General features: G+C 35.0%; 1 protein-coding gene across 1 annotated transcript in view; it reads right to left on the reverse strand.

The window, feature by feature from the left end:
• The window catches only part of KPNA4 (karyopherin subunit alpha 4), a 65,016-nt gene that overhangs the window by 32,830 nt on the left and 10,646 nt on the right, over positions 1 to 21,540 (reverse strand). The window contains exons 2-5 of the mRNA XM_054482710.2: positions 2,890 to 2,934; positions 1,918 to 2,007; positions 1,773 to 1,802; positions 1,625 to 1,677 (exon numbers count right to left, since the gene is read on the reverse strand). Coding sequence (XP_054338685.1) covers positions 1,625 to 1,677; positions 1,773 to 1,802; positions 1,918 to 2,007; positions 2,890 to 2,934 — 218 coding nt within the window. The remainder of the gene's footprint in view (positions 1 to 1,624; positions 1,678 to 1,772; positions 1,803 to 1,917; positions 2,008 to 2,889; positions 2,935 to 21,540) is intronic.

Here is a 21,540-nt window from a genome sequence, read left to right on the forward strand (position 1 = left end):
ATGTTGAGAAGAACTGTCCCAAAACTATCCAATATTCAACTCTGACAATGGTGAGCATAATCAATTTCTTAATCATTCTTCCTATAAACATTAATTTGCTATTTTGCAATGTGAATGGTTCTGAGATTTTCCTGCCTACATAAAGAATTCCTATCTAAGAAATTCTTTTACCTCTGATACACAATACTGTAATTTTATAATTTCCCTATCCGTTCTAAGTTATTTAAGGTGGATAAACAAATACTGGAAAAGTCTAATAAATATAAAACAGATTCGTGCAGCACTGGATAAGGTATTGGATAGACCTACAAACTTTTTCCACTTTCAAATTCTGTAACTAGGATCAGTTTCTTACTTGTCTCTTTCCTACTGATAAACTCAACATAGGGTGTTATTCTTATATTCATAAATATACAAAGCAACCACTAAATTGCATTATGATACAACCATGTCTTCCCCAACCTATTTATTAATACAAAGGTCTCAGTAATAGATTTTTCTGCCTCTTCCCTTAAAGTATGAGATCACAGTTTTCACAATAGAAATGTGCAAAACAGGCAGGGCACGGTGGTTCACGCCTGTAATCCCAGCACTTTGGGAGGCTGAGGCAGGTGGATCACAAGGTCAGGAGTTCAAGACCAGCCTGGCCAAGATGGTGAAACCCTGTCTCTACTAAAAATACAAAAATTAGCCAGGCGTGGTGGCGGGTGCCTGTAATCCCAGCTACTTGGGAGGCTGAGGCAGAGAAATGCTTGAACCCAGGAGGCAGAGGTTGCAATGAGCTGAGATTGCGCCACTGGACTCCAGCCTGGGCGACAGAGCGAGACTCCATCTCAGAAAAAAAAAATGTTCAAACAACTTGATATTTCCTACCTGGAAAGACACGGGGAGTGTATGCAGTCATTAATCTCTTTTTTTTTTTGAGACGGAGTTATGATTCTCCTGCCTCAGCCTCCTGAGTAGCTGGAATTACAGGTGCCCGCCACCACGCTCGGCTAATTTTTGTATTTTTAGTAGAGATGGGGTTTCAGTATGTTGGCCAGGCTGGTCTCAAACTTCTGACCTCATGATCCGCCCACCTCAGCCTCCCAAAGTGCTGGGATTACAGGTGTGAGCCACCTCGCCCAGCCGTCATTAATCTTAATCTACATCTACTTGTCTATGTACACCGACATAGTAACATTATAATTCTGGATTTATTGTTTGATCAATATGAGGATTGTGAGAAGAATTAAGATACCTGGTAAGGATGTGAAGAAACTGACTTTATAAAATTAAACCTATTCATTAGTAAAAGGTAAAGCTTTACAAATAATGTTTTTCTCTTACTCTACGGCATTAATTTGTTAAATCAACTTTCCCTGGCATCTGTATGCATTATGTATATTAAAGCTTCAGTGTACACACTTTCAACTAAAAATAAAAATTGTTAAAAAAACTGTCACCAATTTTAATACTCTAAACCAGAGAATTAAAAAAAAAAAATTTAGTTGATCTATTACTATTTACTATTGTTTGTCATCAAGTTAAATTTGATTAACACGGACTACTCAATAGTAAAAATTCAAAATAGAACCCCTGTGTAAGTTGTAAAATCTAAACACGTCTTCAAAATTCAACTTACCTGGCAGCTTGAACTGCACTTAATTGAATTCCTTGGTTATCACTTGAAGCATTCTATAAAAAATAAAATAATTCATGATGTAAATATATAACGATTAGCTGTTGAGGACAAGAAATGCAAATGAAGAGAGGGAAAAAATCCAACTTACTTGAACAATAGCTTCTAGAGAGGTATTTTGCTGGGAAAAAAGTTAGAGAAAACTCAGTTAAAAAGTCACCTTAAAATTCTTTTATTAATGTGAAATCTTTCACTGGTACTTTAAAGTTACCAGAATAACAATAACAATAACTTACCACTCTATAATCACCATCTATATCAGAGTCTTCACAGATATCTTCATGTGGTACATTCCTTCTCTTTAAGAGATGTTCATCTCTTTTATTCTTAAAAAAAAAAAAAAAAAATCAAATAGAGAATTTGAGTTAAAAAGAAAACCTGAATACTTTCATACAAAGCTCAGGCAATCCTGTGCCTAAAAACTGAAATATGAAGTGCCTTTTAAAAGTAAAATTCAAATGTAAAAAATTAAACCAAACTGTGAATTAACCACTCACGCAACACTAATTTAAGTCCCAATTCCCAAATATTATATTTTTAATGAACCGTGAACTATGTAAAAACAAACAAAACAAAAACAGAAGTTTGACTAAAAAATATAGTGTACAGTTTAAGCCAGAACCAAACACAAATATTTATTTAAAAGTACTAAACCATTTTATACATGATCTGGGAGCTCCTCTTTACCACCTAAAAGCAAAGTCAAAGCAGAAGTTGGGCAGTTCAAAGTTAGACAAAAACCAACAATGTCTTACAAAAATCAAGGGCCATTTCAACTTCACTTAAAATGCTTGGAGCAAATTTATAAATATATTCTCAACTATAATACTTAAAAGTTGAAGAAGTTTGCAACAAGTTCTTTTCAGGGACTTACTACTGCCCATTAATAGCAGAACTATTTAATACAACTGTATCTCAATGACTTATACTTTAAGTTCTTTATATCTGTTTTTACATAATGAAGAAGTTACAAGTTGTATCCTTTCAACTTCAAAAGCTTGTCAAATTTAGTCAAAATCTCTCCTTTTTCTAAAGAAAAATGCTTAGCAGTTGAGATTTTAAAAAGTTTAAATTTAGTAAATAAAATTTAGTTATATAATAGGTTATACATTTTACATAAAAACATAATATATATTTGGCATCTTGTATATAATGCTACAATGTTGTTAGAATTATGCTTAGAAGTACCCAATATTAATCAGACTCACCTTCCTTAATTCAACTACAACTTCATTTCGTTGTCTTCTCATAGTCTACAAAAAAATTACAGGAAAATATTTTTTAAATCACCTCAAATTCCATTATCCAGAGAAAACCACTATTAACATTTCAATATACACCTCTAATCTTTTCTTTTAGCCATATGGATATAAAGTCAAATCTTACTCATAATAAAAATCATACTGTGTAGATGATTTTCAATCTTCATTTCCCATTCATATTGCAAAACATGAAAAATCTCTCTGAAATTATTAATACAATATTGGCTATATCACAATTTTAAAAAATATAACATAAGGTTTATAAAAATACAGAAGTACAAAGAATAAAAGAGCCCATAATCTCACCCCCCATATGAACCGATGATATTACAAAAAATAACACATGTACAAGATTAGTAAATTCAACTGTTTTTTATAAAAAAAAAAAAGCGAAAAAAAGTCAAAGGAGCCCTTCTGCTTACCCACAATTTCCTTATCTCATAGAAAACACTGTTAGATTTACCATGATTCTGACACGTCTATCTATCCTGTTCTTTACCTTGTTTTGGTTTACTTTGTTTATAGACCTTAGAGATATTCCATGGTGGTGCATAAATACCTATTTTATTATTTTTCATGGCCACCCAATTATTCTATGACACACCGTGGCCATTCTTTTACTTTTAAACATATTTTTCTCATTTTTTAAGTTACTTACTACAGGGATGTGTGTTCACTGTAAAACATTCAAATGTTCAGAAACAATATAAGTTCAATCTGTTTTTACATACAGGTTCACCTTATTCTTTCTAATGACTGTGTATTACGTAGAGGTAACAACTCAGAAAGTCATACTAGATGTCTAATAAATATCACAAACTTAAATCCAAAACTGAACTTTTGATCTTTAACATACTCCACCCGCCATCTCAGCAAATGGCAATTCCATCCTTGCAGCTGCAAAGACCAAAAACCTTGGAGCCATCCTTGATTATTTTTCTCTCACATTACTTATTCAATCTGTCAGCAAATCCTGTTGGTTCAACCTTCAAGACATACAATCCAAACACATATCACTGCCTCCTCTACTATTCTGGGCCAACACCATTATCTCTCAACTAGATAACTGCAAAAGTCTCCTAACATGTAGCCCTCCTGCTCTTACCCTCTATCTCCCTCCAGAGTCTATTATAATGACAGCAACCAGAGTAATCCTCATAGGGAGTCTTAATTTTTATGTGCCATGGACTCCTTTGGCAGTTTGGTATAATCAATGGATACCTTCTCAGATAGTGTTTTTAAATAGACACACACACTATATATATATTATATATATGTTATATATATTATATATAATTAATTTATATATATAATTTATATATAATATATAATATATAATTTATATTATATAATTTATATATTTTATATATAACATAAAATATATATAATTTATATATAACATATATGTTATATATAATATATTATGTATTATATAATATATATTCTATATGATATATATTATATATGATATATAATATATATCATATATAATGTATTATAAAATATATATTATATATATTTTATATTTACAGCTCTTTTTTTACATTTACAGATTTTTTTACATTTATGTATCAAGATAGTTTCCTTTGTAACTAAATATATATATTATATAAATTATATATTATATTATATATAAATAAATATATATAATATGTTATATATTATATATTATATTATATATTAATTTATTATATATTATATATTAACTTATATATAATATAATATAAGATATATAATATATATCTTATATTATATTAATATTATATATAATATATAATATATAATATATTATATATAAATATATTATATATAATATATAAATATATAATATATTATATATAAATATATAATATATTATATAATATATAAATATATAATATATTAATATATTAATATTATATATAATATATAATGAATATATTATCTATAATAAAATATATAATATATAATATATATAATTATATAATATACTATATATGTTATATATAATATATAATAATTATATATGATATACAATATATTATATATATTAATATATATTATAGACTATATAGTATATAATATATATGTAATATAATATATATTACATATATTATATATATTTAGTTACAAAGGAAACTATCTTGATACATAAATGTAAAAAAAAAGAGCTGTAAATATAAAAAACAAAGTGTAATGTAAGTGCTTCTTTATTATCACATTAAATGGGATCTAGCAGTGGGTCTAAAACTACTATAATTTCAAAGTAATGATGACCATAAATGCAACAACGAGGTGATTTTTATTGGTGGTAACAAAGTCACAGGTAATTCTAATATTACTATGGTTAACTGGCTACACTGAGTGAAGGAAACACTGCTTAATTTATAAGTTAGTGAAAATAAAGACGTAATTTCTTCTAAATTCCAGAGGCCCTCCTGAATTCTACCCATAGACTCCAAGGAAGGAAAGGTCCAAGGACTCAGTAAAAAATATATTGCAAAAAGCCAGATCATATCATCCTCCTGTTCAAAAATATCCAAAGACTCTCACATGCTCCACTTTGGACTTAAAAGCCCAGTCTTTACAGTGGCTTACGTCCAGTCAAATCTTCCCACCTCATTCCCTCCCCAAATACCACTGCTTGGACTTTAGCTCCTACCATTATCTTCATTCATTCTGCTGTACTCACACCAACTTTGCTATTTCTCGAACACACTGGAAAGTCTCTTGCAGCAAGGCCTTAACTAATACACTATACAGTAAATTCTCAGAAGATGGACTCCAAAGTCAAACTGCCTGGGTTCAATTTTTTTAGCCATACTAATTACTAGCTCTCTGCACTTCAGTTTCCTTATCTATAAAATTGGGATAGTAAAAACACCCTCTTCACAGGACTGCTGTTAAGGATTAAATCAGCTAAAATATGTAAAGTACTTAAACTGTCCCTGGTACACAACAGTGTATGTGTTAGCTTAGTACTACTGCTGCTGCTATTTCCTCAGTTTGGAATGCTCTTCCCCTACTACCTGCAGTGCTCAGTTCCTTATCTCTATGGGAAGGCTTTTCCCTTCCTGACCATCTGCCAACTCTCCATTTGGGTACTTTCTCTCTCTCTCTCTCTTCCCTGCCTTATTTATCTCTATACCATTTATCACTTTCTAATATACTATGTAACTTTATTTGGTACAGATATAGATTTTTTAAAACACCAGGAGTCAATTTTAAAATAATAAAATAGGCTGCAAAATGAGTAAAAATAATTAGCTAAATACTACAGTAAGTGTTAACATCTGTCTCATTTAATCATTATAGCCTTACGAGGCATGAATAAAACAACCCTTTATTTCTTTTTAAAAATAAGAAAACTGAGGCTTACAGAAGTTAGATTGCTTGTCCAAAGGTGGCTAGGATTACAACCCAGACAGTCTCACACAAAGCCACTTAACCACTAAGCCATATTGTTTTCCACACTTCTCGAAGTCAGAGTTCAAGTGAATTGGAGAGCCAATGGTTCACACTAAAGCAAAAGTACTATTACGAACACAATGAGCTTTGCATAATATCACAATATGAAATCGATAAGCAATTCTAATAACAAAAAACTATGACCTATGTCTCAGGCACAGAAAATAATATCTGTAGGATGCATTACTTAAGACTGTTCAACAAATAAATAAGGTAGACTTCTGAGGGACTGGGTATTTCCAGTGTAAGGAAAGTTTTTATTAGCAATCACTTCATCTAAAGTAGCAGGATTAAGGTATAATGGGCTTTAACTTCTTTTCATTAGAGCAAACTATTAAATAAATCCCAAACAACTACATACTGCATATTTACATAAATGTTTTGTTTACTCCAAAAAATTTTCTCCCATTATATTACATCTTATTTATTAAATCCGGAGATTTATGAAAAATTTTCTTTTTCTTTTTTTTTTTTTTTTTTTTTTTTGAGACGGAGTCTCACTTTGTCGCCCAGGCTGGAGTACAGTGATGGGATCTCTGCTCACTGCAACCTCCGCCTCCCGGGTTCAAGCAATTCTCCTGCCTCAGCCTCCTGAGTAGCTGGGACTACAGGCTCATGCCACCATGCCCGGCTAAGTTTTTGTCTTTTTAGTAGAGAAGGGGTTTCACCGTGTTAGCCAGGCTGGTCTCGAACTCCTGACCTCATGATCCACCCGCCTCGGCCTCCCAAAGTGCTGGGATTACAGGCGTGAGTCACCACGCCTGACCCGAAAGATTTTCTTTTTACTTGATACTCATTTGTTACAACAAAGTCTGGAGGTTTTTTGATAATTTGAAACTACTAATAAAGTATTTATCAAACCAACTTAGCACTGTAGTAACAACATAAGACCAGGCTATTACCACTTTCACAGAAACTTTGCAAAATAAGAGATTTGACAATCCCTTTATTATAGAGCAAGAGTTTTCTTTTCCTCTCCAAGGTAGAGAATGAATGAACTGGTAGAAAGACACCCTATGCACCACAGCCTGGCAGCATTTGGGCATGTTTTTTACTCCAAACAATAGTTGTTCTTTGGGACCCCATGAAAGGGATATATAAGACTTCTAAGCCTGTCCTTAAAGAGCAGGCTTTGTATACTACATGAAAATATATTAGGTGTGAATTCACACGACTTACACTGATGCAGTAAGCAGTGGTGTCAATTAGAATTCCAGAAAGCTGACAAACTGGCCAAAGGCTTATGTATAGGCCAAAGAGCTATATATAAAGGACAAAGACTGTAAGTGGGGGAGGTTGAGGACTGCTGCTGCTATTTCCTCAGAGGAGGTGGGTAGAGTTTAGGCAGACCACTCAGGTATTTTATATTTCTTTGCTTGTCAAACAGTTATAAAATTATAAATTCAGGCAAAAGGGGATAAGAAATTGACAAAAAATTTCAAGCAAGTCAAAACAGAATGCTAGCTCAATTTAAAAGGAATGCAGTTTGTGTACTTAATGAATATTTACTATGCATCCATCCCTGTGTTAAGCACTAGGGATTAAACACTTTCCCTGCTTTAATGAGGTGTAGATTCTAGTATTTTCTTTCCACTTAATTGATACTTAATTTCCAATTAGTGGCTACTTGATTCCTGCTAATTTTCAAGTCAGTTTTACCAACACATGGTTTTTCTTTAAAGCCCTAAAAATTGTTAATTTAAAATATGATATAGTAATTACTGTACAATTTTGGATATTTTAAATTTTCTTGAGCAAAGTTAGGATTTAGTTAGGACTCAATCTCACTAGAGAAAAAGGTTAAAGAAAATTCTTTCTAAATAATACAAAGATAAGAAATATAATGCCTTGATTTTATTTCACCCAGCCTGACTTTCATTGATACCTTAGGAAGGTTAATACTTAGGTAACAGCACTACCAAAAAAAAAAAAAAAAAAAAAAAGAAAAAAGAAAATAAGAATTAAAAAATTTGTACAGGCACGAGAGATCTTCTGTGTGGTGACTAGGATATATTCTAAAACTGAATTGTGATAATGGTTGCACAACTATGAAAATTTACTAAATACCATTGAATTCTACACTTAAAATTGGTGAATTTTATGAGAGGTAATAAAGCGGTTCTTAAAAGTTATACACATGCGCGCGCGCACACACACACACACACACACACAAACACACGCCTTCCCTTCCCAACATGAGTTAACAGTATTACTAATTTAGAGCCTCCTGGAAAGCATTCATTCAAACATTTATTAATCACCTATTTGCCAAGCATTAGAAATACAAAGATGGACCAGACACTGCATATCTATGCCCTTAAGGAGGTAGCACTCTTATGATACAGAAATATAATTTAGTAAAATAGTAATAAGGCCCAAACTTAGCAAACAGCAAGTGCCAAACACCGTTGTAAACATGTTACTTGACTGTACTTATTTAATACACGTATTAATAACATGCACACAACGTACTCTGACAGTAAAGAGGGTAATTACTAAAGATAACATGTAAGCTTAATTTTTAAGACTGAACGGCAATCTATTTAGAGAAAGGCATTCCAGGTAGAAAATACAGCATGTACAAAAAGAGAGAACTATGAAAGATGGCATGTGTGGAATCTGCTGAAGAATATCAGAAGCCAGAAATGAACAGGTAGGCAAGGAGACAAATCAATCGCATAACATAAAGCTAAGCTACACTTTCTAGAGAAAAGTGAGTTACTGGTGATTTCAACCCAAATTATCATCACAACCCAAACACATTTGGTAGGTAAAACAGTTGTTCAACCCGATTACATGGTGAACCAAAAGCTAAAATAGCGTAACTAGAAAAGTATGTTTTCCTATTTCTTATTTCTCTCTCTCTGCAGCAGCAGCCATCATGGTGCTTATTCATGCCTTTGTCAAATAGTGTTTATGTTGGCAAACTGCATGTAATTAGCAAATAAATTACATTATGACAATAAAAGGGAAAGTTTAAATGCCTAACACTGTTAAATGCTTACTCAAGTGGGTCAATAATTAATATCTCCTAAGGATAAAAACCCATATTACAATCCTTCATTTAGAAAAGTTCATTTAAGCAGTAAGTTTAGTTCAAATTTTCAATCTGTAGATTTATTTCTCAGAGGTAGCACTTATTAACACCAGTATTAAAGGCCTGAAGTTCTACTAGTGATGGGCAAAAGTCTTCTCAAGCAGAATCAAGTTTTTATCTCTTTAAGAAGTGATAAGATTAATGGACACAGCATAAGTGAAGAGAAGTCTGAAAATACATTGAGTGTAGGAGGTCAGACTTAATCTAGGCAAGCTATTGGAGCAATATTAAGAAATAATTCTAGTCTATAGATACCATACTTTAAAATGATCCATATCTAAACTGTAAGCATTGAAAATTTATTAGTACATAAATATAATTTTTAAAAATTGCCAAAACGTAAAAAACTGTTAGGTGTTCACTCCAAAGAAAAGGATTAGAGTTTCACTATCTCTTCAACATTCAAACAATAGGAAAATGTATTAAATTAAAAAGTTATACATGTCTATTTGGAAAAGTCACAAAATAAAGAAGGGAAAAATCTGAATTCCCAGAGTTCTCTACATTCTTCTACCTTTTGCATGAGGTTACATATGATAGAAGAGAAAATAAATGCATTCATCTCCCAGGATGGTTTCCTAGTATACGGTTATACTACTCTACTAGCATATGGCTACTAGTCCCAGCTCTACCTTTAATGAAATCATAGGCAAGTCATGACCTTTACGGGTATTAATTCCTTCACTTGTAAAGAGAATTCAATGGATCTCTGAGATCTTTTATGCCTCAAAAACTGTATCATTTTTTTCCCCTGAGACAGAATCTCACTCTGTCGCCCAGGCTGGAGGGCAGTGGTGCGACCTCAGCTCACTGTAACCTCAGCCTGCTGGGTTCAAGTGATCCTCCTGCCTGGAGTAGCTGGGACTACAGGTGTGCACCACCAAGCCTGGCTAATTTTTGTATTTTTGGCAGAGACGGGATTTCACCATGTTGGCCAGGCTAGTCTCGAACTCCTGACCTCACGTGAATCACCCACCTTGGCCTCCCAAAGTGCTAGAATTACAAGTGTGAGCCACCATACCCAGCCAATTTTTTCAACTTTAGAAAACAATGTCAAAAAATATGTAATTGTCATTTGTAGTTACTAGACATGGCAATGTAGTTTCTATGCTAAGAATAATGAAAAAGTCATAACTCAAAATTATAAACAATAAAGAGCTATTTTGTAGCTCTGGTACAGTTGCTTGGTGTTTTCATATCTTGCACTTCTCTTGCCTTAAGTTATGCTGTGATGCCAAAAGGACATGGGAATCCTTGACCTTTTTTTTTTTTTCCCCAAGATGGAGTTTCGCTCTTGCTGCCCAGGCTGCAGTGCAATGGCGCGATCTCAGCTCACTGCAACCTCCACCCCCTGGGTTCAAGTGATTCTCTTGCCTCAGCCTCCCGAGTATCTGGGATTACAGGTGCCCGCCACCACGCCCAGTGTGGCATGGTATTTTTAGTAGAGACGGGGTTTCATCACATTGGCCAGACTGGTCCTGAACTCCTGACCTCAGGTGATTCACCTGCCTCGGCCTCCCAAAGTGCTGGGATCACAGGCATGAGCCACTGTGCCCGGCCTCCTTGACCTTTCAATAGCTAGTTTTGGTAGCAGAGACAATTACCAAACTGTGTGTGTGTGTTCGTGTATATGTGCACACTGGCAAAGAGATGGTGTTCAACAGGGAAAGAAAAAAGGTTAGAAATGACCATAGGTTTGGTGAGACACATATAACCTTCTCAGGGATGGGAAACACTGCAAGATAAACTTTCAGAATCACTTATAGAAGGCGACTGAGGACAACCTATAAATAAATCTACTCTAGTAAACAAACACATATGTAAGTTTTATATGAGCACAAAGGAAGGTACTCTAGGATTAATGGGTTATAAGGGAATTGATCAAATGCTACCAAGAATGATCACTTCTCTTCAAACTCCCTGCCAAGATCATGCCAGCTTGGGTGACAGAGAGAGACTTTGTCTCAAAAAAACAAAAAACTTTGAATCCTTAACAGAAGAAATAAAATTTCACAAATTGTTTGAGTGACTTGAAGAAAACTCAACTCATGGGAAAAGACACTGGGAAAAATTACCGAAGAAGAGTAAGAGAAGAAATGAGATATACCCAAATTAAGAAGGTCAATAGAACCCAAGCTTTTATATTACTGCTTGAAGGAATCTGATTTCTCTGCTGATTTGGTACATTTTCAGATGAGAAAAATAGTTCTTTTTTTCCCATTTATAAAACAATACCAAATGTGTAAGCAAGAGAGATTGAGGAACATTTTCCTTCTATGTTATAAGAACATAAAAAACTCAAAGTCATGGTTTTCTTACGGAAAAATTTAAACAAATAGTATTACAGGATTTTGTAACTGGAGAGAACAGAAATCATTTAAACTATTTCATTTTATGGAGAAAGGAACTATGGCCCAGCGACTTCAAGAACACCAAAGCTTAGATATCCTGGATCCAGTCCAATATTCCTTACACTACATCACATTACTTTTTCATTCTAGGTCTACTTCTGTTACATATTCCTTCAAATAAGCTATTTTTCCTTCTCTTTTTCTCTTCAGTGTTTACTTTCAAAATATTCTTTTTCTTTGTGAACTTATGTCAAAGACATTAAACTTAGCAACAGAAAAATCTTCATTGAAAGATAAATTATCGAATTACTTTGCCAAAGCACTATTTTAAAAGCCCTCTAGTTATGTTCACATACTAAACAGATGTATGCATGTGCATAGGAAACCATTCACCCAACACATGTTCACTGACCACAAGTGTTCTGAGTGTTAAGGAGAAAACAGAAAATGACAAAATCTCTGTCTTCATGGCATTCATTGCATTTTAGTGTGAGAGACTGTAAACAAAGTTAAAATGTATAGTGTGTTTCAGTGGTATTAGACAGAAAAATATAAAGCCAGGAAGGACATTTTTAAATAAAGACCTTGAGAAGAGTGATCAAGCCAGGTGGATAGCTGACATGCAGTGAACAAAGAGGGGTAGGAAATGGAGGCTAGCCACTGTACAGATTTTGGCATTTACTCTAATTGAGCTAGGAAGCCACTGGGGGACGAGCAAAGGAGAGGAGAGACATGTTCTGATTTAAAAGAGAATTACTCCAGCTGCTGTGTTGGGAATATACCACAAGTGCAGTAATCCCAGCAAGAGATAATATCTTGGACCAGAGTGGTCGCAGTGGGGATCATAAAACATGAGTCTGAATATATTTTGAAGACAGAACCTGCGAAATTTGCTAACAGACTGGATAGAACTGTCAAGGAGAGGAAACAATGATTTTACAGTTTTTGATCCAAACAACTGAAGGATGGAACTGCCATTTACTGAGATGGGGCAGACTGACTGATTAGCAAGTTTTTGGGGGTAATATCACTTTTAGATCTAAGTTTAAGGTACTTATAATGCGTCGAATGAGATGTCAAGTAGTCAGTTGAATCTTGAGTTCAAGAAAGAGGCTGAGACTAAAAATATCAATTTGGAAAGTTGTCAGTGTCCAAATATTTAAAACCAGATCACCAGATGAGATTACCTGCAAAATGAGCATAACCTGAGGCACCACAAAATAAGAGGTACAAGACTAAGAGACAAATCAGTTGAGATAGAAGGCAGTCAAGAATCTGTGCAAGGCCAGGCATGGCAGCTCACACCTGTAATTCCAGCACTTTCGGAGGCTAAGGCAGGTGGATCACTTGAGGTCAGGAGTTCAAGACCAGCCTGGGCAACATGGGGAAACCCTGACTCTACTATAAACACAAAAATTAGCTAGGCGTGGAGGTGTATGCCTGTAGTTCCAGCTACTTGGGAGGTTGAGGGAGGAGAATCGCTTGAACCCAGGCGGCGGAGGTTGCAGTGAGCCGAGATCGCACCACTGCACTCCAGCCTGGGTGATAGAGCAAGACTCCATCTCAAAAAAAAGAAGAATCTATGCGAATATGGACCCAAGTGAAAATACTATTTTTTGGGAACCACAATCAACTACATCCAGTGTTGGGGATAGGTCAAATAAGATGAGGATTACTAAACGTACATTTACTTTATAAACTAATATGGTTAATCACCAACCTTTGTTTGGATAAACAAAGGTTCCAATATCGCTCCCCACCCCTCATCTACTGAATTCTGGTCTGTTTCTGCTACCATTTATTCCCATCCCTGCACACTATTTAATATGCTTAAAATACCACTCAAGACTTAGAGCTTCTAACCCACGTCTCATTTATTGTGGTATAGTACTGAACTGAATAAGTTACAAAACTAAAACTGAGCCCTGGTATCTACAAAACATTAAATTTTCTCAAAATGGAAACGAAACTCACTCTCTGGCCCTTCTTTGGTCTCTTAAGCCACACTGCAAAGCAATTCCCATTTCTGGTGATGTTTCCAAGGTGAGCTTTTGACTAAATCTGTGTAAACTGACCATAATGGTTCCCTTCTACTAACTAGTCAGTAGAGTACGTAGGCGACATGTGCATCCCAAATTAACCAATTCTATAAGATGAATTTAAAAAGTCCAACTATGAAATGTCAAATATACAAAAAAATTTCATGACACCCAATGTATTAATGTTATCTTGTCATATCTGCCTTTTTTTGAAGAAATAAAAATCTTAAAGTGTTATGAATACTGCTAAAATCTCCCTTTATTCACAATCCTCTCCTCCCCTTATTTTTCTCTGCCAAATGCAACTATTTCCCTAATTAATTGCCTGATCAGATTCTCATGGGTGTTTTGGTGTTTTTACTGCATATCACCAATTTTATATATTTAGGATTTTTACAGGAATGACACCATGCCACACAAAAGACTACTTTTCAAGCAGTTTCAGGTTTATAGGAAAACAGTAAAAAGTACAGACAGTTCCCATATATTCCCTGCCCCCACACAGGCAAAGCCTCCCCCTACATCAACGACCTGTTACCAGAGTGGTACATTTGTTACAACTGATGAGCCTACATGTACTATCACCCACAGTCCACAATTTACATTAGGGTTCATTCTTGGTGTCGCATACTCTATAGGTTTTAACAAATGTATAATGATATGCATCCATTAGTATCAAACAGTATTTTCACTGCCCTAAAATCCTCTGTGCTCTCCTTATTCATCTCCCTCACCCTCAACCCCTGGCAACTACTGATCTTTTTACTGTCTCTATAGTTTTGCCTTTTAAAGAATGTCATATAGTTGGAAGTATAGAGTATATAGTCTTTCAGATTGTCTTGTTTCTTTTAGCAATATGCATTTAAGATTCTCCATGTCTTTTCAGGGCTTAATAGCTCATTTCTTCTTAGCACTGACTAATATGCCATTGTCTGGATATATCACAATTTATCCATTTACCTACTGAAGGACATCTTAGTTGCTTCTAAGTTTTGGCAATTATGAATAAAGCTGCTCTATGTGGACATAAGTTTTGAACTCATTTGGTTAATTACCAAGGCGTGCTATTGTTGGGTCATACGGTAAGAGTATGTTCAGTTTTGTACTGCCTCTCAAAGTGATTGTACCATTTTGCCTTCCCAACCAACAATGAATGAGTTCCTGTTGCTCCACATCCTCACCGGCATGTGGTGTTGTTACTGCTCTGGGTTTTTTTGTTGTTGTTGGTGGTGGTGGTGGTAAAATATACATAACAATAACAATAAAATTTACTATCTTAACCACTTTAAAATTTAGAAAATTTCAGAAAAACTGTAGTAAAAAACACATAACATAAGCTTTACCATTTTAACTATTTTAAAGTGAGTTCGGCAGCATTAAGAATGTTCATATTGTTGTGCATCAAATCTCCCAAAACTATCCTGGTCTTGCAAAACACGAAACACTACATCCATTAAACAACTCCCTATCTCCTTTCCTCTATCCCCTGGCAACCATCATTCCTTTTCCTGTTTCTATGCATTTGCCTATTCTAGGTACCTTGTATAAGTGGAATTATACAGTATTTTTTTGTGTGTGTGACTGGCATATTTCGCTTGGCATAACGCTTATTGTTCATCCATGTTGTACTATGTGAGAATTTCCTTCCTTTTTAAGTCTAAATAATATTCCACTGTATGTACATACACATTTTATCTATCTATTTTATACATTAAATAACCTTTTGCTTCCACCTTTTGGATATTGCAAATGCTGCTACTATAAACTAGAGTGTACAAGTATCTTAGTTCCTGCTTTCAATTCATCTGGATATATACTCAGAAGTGGAATTGCTGGGTCATAGAATAATTCTATTTTTCACTTTTTGGGAACCACCATTCTGTTTTTCATAGTAGCTTCACCATTTTACATTCTCACTAATAATGCACAGGATTCTGAATTCTCCACATCTTCACCAACAGTTATTTTGTTTTTGTTGTTTTTATAGTAGTCATCTTAATGGGTGGGAGATGGTATAGTTGTTTTGATCTGCATTTCCCTAATGATTACTGATGTTGAGCATCTTTTCATGCGCTTATTGGCTATTTTGTTTATCTTCCTTAGAGAAATATCTTTTCAAGCCTTTTGCGCATTTTAAAATAAGGTTGTTGGTTTTTGCTATTGTTGAGTTTCAGGAGTTCTTTATATATTCTGGATACTAATCCTTTATCAGATACATCATTTGCAAATATTTTCTCACATTCTGCAGGTTGTCTTTTCACTCTTGATTGTTTCCTTGGCTGCACATCAACTTTTCAGTTTGATGTTGTTCCACTTGTCTATTTTTGCTTTTATAGCTTTGCTTTTAAGTGTCTTATCCAAGAAATCAGTGCCGAGACCAAAGTTATAAAACTTTCTCTATTTTCTTCTAGTTTGCCAGTTTCAGATCTTATGTTTAAGTCTTTTATCCATTTTGAGTTGACTTTTGTATATAGTACAAGGGTCCAATTTCAGTCTTTTGCAAGGTGGATATCAAGTTTTCCCAGCACCATTTGTTAAAGGACTATCCTTTCTCCAATGTGTAGTCTTGGTATCTCTGTTGAAGATTACTTGCCCGAATATGCAGGGGTTCATTTCTGGGCTCTCTATTCTGTTTCACTGTTTATGTCTTTATGCCAGTACCACACTGATTTGACTACAGTAGCTTTGTAATATGTCTTTCAGTCTGGAAGCATGAGGTCTCCAGGCTTGTTCTTTCTCAAGATTGTTTTGGATATTCAGAGTCCTTGTGGTACCTTATGAAGACTGCTTTTCTATTTCTGTAAAAAATGCTGCCATGATTTTGATAGGGCTTGCAATGGAATATTTAGACTGGGTATCATGGACATTTTAACAATATTAAGTTTTCCATGAACATTGGATTGTTTTTCATTTGTGTCTATTTCTTTCAGCAATGTTTTGCATATAAGCCTTTCTTTTATTTGGTTAGGTTTATTCCTAAGTATTTTTTCTGACACTACTGGAAATGAGATTTTCTTAATTCCCTTTTCAGATTGTTCACTGTTAGTGTATAGAAACAGCTGTTTTTTTTGTATGTTGTCTTTGTATCCTGCAACTTTGCTGAATTTATTAGTTCTAATCATTTTTGTGGAATCTTTAGAGTGACTGTGTCATCTGTGAACAGAGATAATTTTACATCTTTGTTATAGATTTGGATGTCTTTCATTTCTTTTTCTTGCCCAACTGCTCTAGCTAGGGCTTCTAGTACTACGTTGAAGAGAAATGCCAAGGGTGAGCATCCTTGTTTGTTTTGTTTTGAAAGAGTCTTATTCTGTTGCCCAGGCTGCAGTGCAGTGGCAGTCACTTCAGTCTCAAAATCCTAGGCTCAAGCAATCTTCCCTCCTCAGCCTTCCAAGTAGCTGGGACTCCATGTGCATGCCTGTATGCCTGGATAGTTTTTATTTTTTCTTTGTAGAGACAGGGTCTTGCTATATTGCCCAGGCTGCTCTCGAACTCCTGGGCTCAAGTGATTCTCCCACTGAGGCCTCCTTCCAAAGCACTGGACTTATATGCATGAGCCAGCACACACTGCCACTGCCTTATTTCTGATCTTACAGGAAAAGCTTTCAGTTTTTCATCACTGAATATGTTGTTTGCTGTGGGCTTTTCATATATGGCCCTTATTATGTTGAGATAATTTTCTTCTATTCCTAGTTTGAGTGTTTTTATCATGAAAGGGCACTGAATTTTGTCAGTTTGGTACTGAACTTTTCCTCCATCAACTGGTATGACTGTGTCATTTTTGTCCTTCAGTCAGTTAATGTGGTGTATCATACTGATTTTCATATGTTGAACCATCCTTGCACCCCAGGCATAAATTCCACTTGGTCATAGCACGTGATCCTTTTAATGTGCTATTGGATTTGGTGCACCAGTATTCTGTTAAGGATTTTTGCATCCATTTTCCTCAAGGATACTGGCCTGTAGTTTTCTTTTCTTATAATGTCTTTTTCTGGTTTTAGTATCAGAGTAGGGCTGGCCTTGAGTTTGGAACTCTTCCATTTTTTGAAAGAGTCTGAGCACGACTGGCATCAATTCTTCTTTAAATGTTTGGTAGAATTCACCAGTGAAGCCAATGATCCTGGGCTTTTCTTTGTTGGTAGATTTTAAAATTACTGTTTCAATCTCCTTACTACTTATAGGTCTAGTCAGATTTACTATTTCTTCATGATTCAGTACTGACAGGTTATGTGTTTTAGGAATTTATCCATTTCATCTGGGTTATCCAAGTAGTTGGCATACAAGCCACACATATCCTTTTGCAATACTCTTTTCTCTACAAAAACATATGAAAAGTAAAAACACTGTCTTACAGAAGAAAATATCAGAATATAGGTACATAAATAACTGCTCTAAGAGTTCAGGAAAGGGAAGATTCATATGAATTGATGTGAGTAGTGAAAACTTAACTGAGTTGTGGAAGTTTAAGTTCTATCTGGAAGCATAAATAAGAAACGGCAAGGTAAAGGGGAGACTAGAAGGTGTTTCCAGGAGAGACCCAACAAAAGCAAATACAGGAAAAGCAGAACTGAATGTTAAATGTGAGGTGGGTTCACTTGCCTGAAGTAGAGAGTCAGAGATGAAGTTAGTTGGATGGGGAGTTATCAACTAAAAAGGTAAGAATTGATTTGGACAAGTAATTTCACTTTTATAACTTTACTAGCATTTATGCAGCAAACACTCAAATATCTGTTAAACCAAATAGAGAGCCTGAAATGCCTAGCTAATTAAGAACTTTTCAGTGCCTCTTAAGAGATAATAGGAAGCCACTGAAGGTTTCTGGGTTGAAAAGTGAAAACAGCAATGATGTTCTGGGAAGTTTACTGAAGTAATTGCATTCTAATGGTTCTCATCTGGGGTGAGTTTGCCACACAAGGGGTATTTGGCAATTTCGGAAGACTATTCTTGGTTGTCACAACTAGGAGGGGGGGATGTGCTACTGACATCTAGTAAGTAGAGGCCACAGATGCTGCTAAACATCCTACAGTGTACAGGACACTCCCCCATCCCCCAACAAATTATCTGGCCCAAAACGTCAATAGTGCCAAAGATGAAAACTTTTGCCGTATTCTAATATGAGTTACTCTCATGAGAATTCAAATTAAGTTCAAATATGTTTGGAAAAATGTACACATGAAAAAGGAAACAATCCAAAAGACTAACAGTAGTGAGAATATGAAAAATTATTTTTATTTTTCCAGAAAGTGTTTTTACAATGATCATGCATTACTTCTATCAAGAGAAAAAGTAAGACTTAAAAATTCTGACTTCATCACTATGCAATACTGCACTTGTACTCCATAAATTTATATAATACATAAGATAACCTTAAAAATAAAAATTCTAATTTAGTTACTACTTCTAATCAGAGTACACTCCTGTTTTCTTTAAAAAAAATTTTCATTTAATTCCCTCAAATATTTACTTAAATGCTGACTATATACCAGGCTCTGTAATGAGACTTAAGAATATAGTGGTGTACAAAATAGGTACGTTTCAGGGAGCTTATAGTCTGACGGGAGAAACTAACATTGAGTAAACACACAAATTATCATCGGTGCTCTTAAGGAAAACAGGGGGGTTTAACTTTCAATTAACTTTTTCAGGGATGGCCTCTGTGAGTAAATGACTTTGAAGCTGAGATTCAAAGGATGAGAAATAACCATGTGAATGAAGGAAAGAGACGGGGACTGGAGGCGCAGAGAAAGCATTCTCACAGACAGAGCAGCATGTGTGAAGGGGTGAAGAGGAGAACACCACTAATCTGTTAGTGGAATTAAAAGAAGATAAATGAATGAGAGTATAAGTAACTAAGGGAGACAGTAGAGTGAGACGGAGGAGAAGTAGACAAGGACCAAATTTGGTATGGCCTTGAAGGTCTCAGTAAGGAGTATGGAAACTAAATGTGGTGAGAAGCTAATGAAGCAGGAGAGGTGAGAATTGATTTACTTTATTATTATTATTATTATTATTTTAAAAACATGCAGGTTATTTTATGAACTGGAGAAAGGCAATAGCAGAAACAAGGTAACCACTCTGGAGATGAGACAATAATGATTTGCCCCAGATTATGACAGTGAGTAGAAAGTTAACAGCAAAGTAAGAACGGAGGTGGACATTAACTAACTTAATGTCATATTTACAACCTTGTCTAAAAGAAACTGCTCTTTCCGGGGGTGCTCCTGAAGAAGCAGTCAAACGATGTTACTTCTCATGTGATACCCCTATACTCCTCACACCACAGAAGACTGGTAGTGGGAGTTGGGAAGAAAGCACCTGACTTGGGAAAAGCCAATCCATAAGCAGGCCAGCAGCAGAAACAATCTGCTTCAGCTTGGGCACAGCTTATTAGCTCAGTCAGATTATCTCTTAGTAATTTAACACAGAATTACGTAAAGACTAAGACAGTCAGTAGCAAGGGAAAATAAAACTTAGCAGCTGACTTAGCAGCTGGCAGAGCAGAACTTTGCAGATCCATGAACACCTACCATCAAGACAATCCTACCTGACATGTCTTGGATAATATGAGAACTGGTCCCTGAACTTCCCTAACATCCCTACTTGACCTAGTCTGAATAAGGATGTGTTCCTTGCATTCTTAAAAGCCTAATTCAAAACAAGTCCCCACTAGGATAGGATTTTAATTCTACAGATGCAGAAATGGAGGCTGAAAAAAATTATTATTAAACTTTCCTAATGGCAAATAACTAAAGAGATGCAATCCTAGGTGTTCCCACATTAAAAACTAAGCTTTTGCATAAATCTCAAGGAGATATCAGATACAAAACATTTAGGCTTTTCTTTCTCTTCAAACTTAAGGTATAATACTCATCGTAAATTTGAGTTTAAGAAAGAAACATAAGGAATCTAGCTCATACTGATTGAATTTACCCACAGAGCCAGCTTAAGGCTGACTGAGAGATCTTAGAGATCTGGACCTACTAGAATGTAAACTTCTTAAGAATAGAAACTCAGCCTGCATTATGTGTAACCTCCAATAGAACCTCCAATACAGATGCTGAATAAATATTTGCTTAACAAATGAATTCAATACAGGGGAGGGTAGAAGGGAAAGTCAGTGAAAAAGAGCTGCTTAGAGTTCAGCTGTGACCCCCAAATAGTGGAAAGTTGTCACAACTCCCACTCATCTCTTACGTTTTCTATTGTTGTTTTTAATATTAATATAACAGCTTTGAGATATAATTTACATACCATATAGTTCACCCATTTAAAGTATACAATTCAGTTATTTTAGTACATTCACAAAGTTGTGCATTGAACACCACTATCTAACTCCAGATGACTTTCAACATCACAAAAATCAGCCCCATACCCACTAGCAATCATTCCCCCTTTTCCCTCTGTCCCAACCCCTGGCAACCACTAATTTATTTTCTGTCTCTATGGACTTGCCTATCCTGGACATTTCATATTGTGATTCTGTGAAATATTTGGTCTTCATCCCATTTCCAGACATACAACTTCTAAAATCCTTAAAATCTATGCAGTGATGAGTGTCTTTTGAAGGCTAATGAGATGACTGGTGACTGGGGGGCCCTAGATAGTTTCAGGATGAGGGCTGATCACTGGAAAGACCAAGACATGACTAGAGAACTGGCACTTT

This window comes from Pongo pygmaeus, chromosome 2 (genome assembly GCF_028885625.2).
Source record: "Pongo pygmaeus isolate AG05252 chromosome 2, NHGRI_mPonPyg2-v2.0_pri, whole genome shotgun sequence".
Taxonomy (NCBI): domain Eukaryota; kingdom Metazoa; phylum Chordata; class Mammalia; order Primates; family Hominidae; genus Pongo; species Pongo pygmaeus.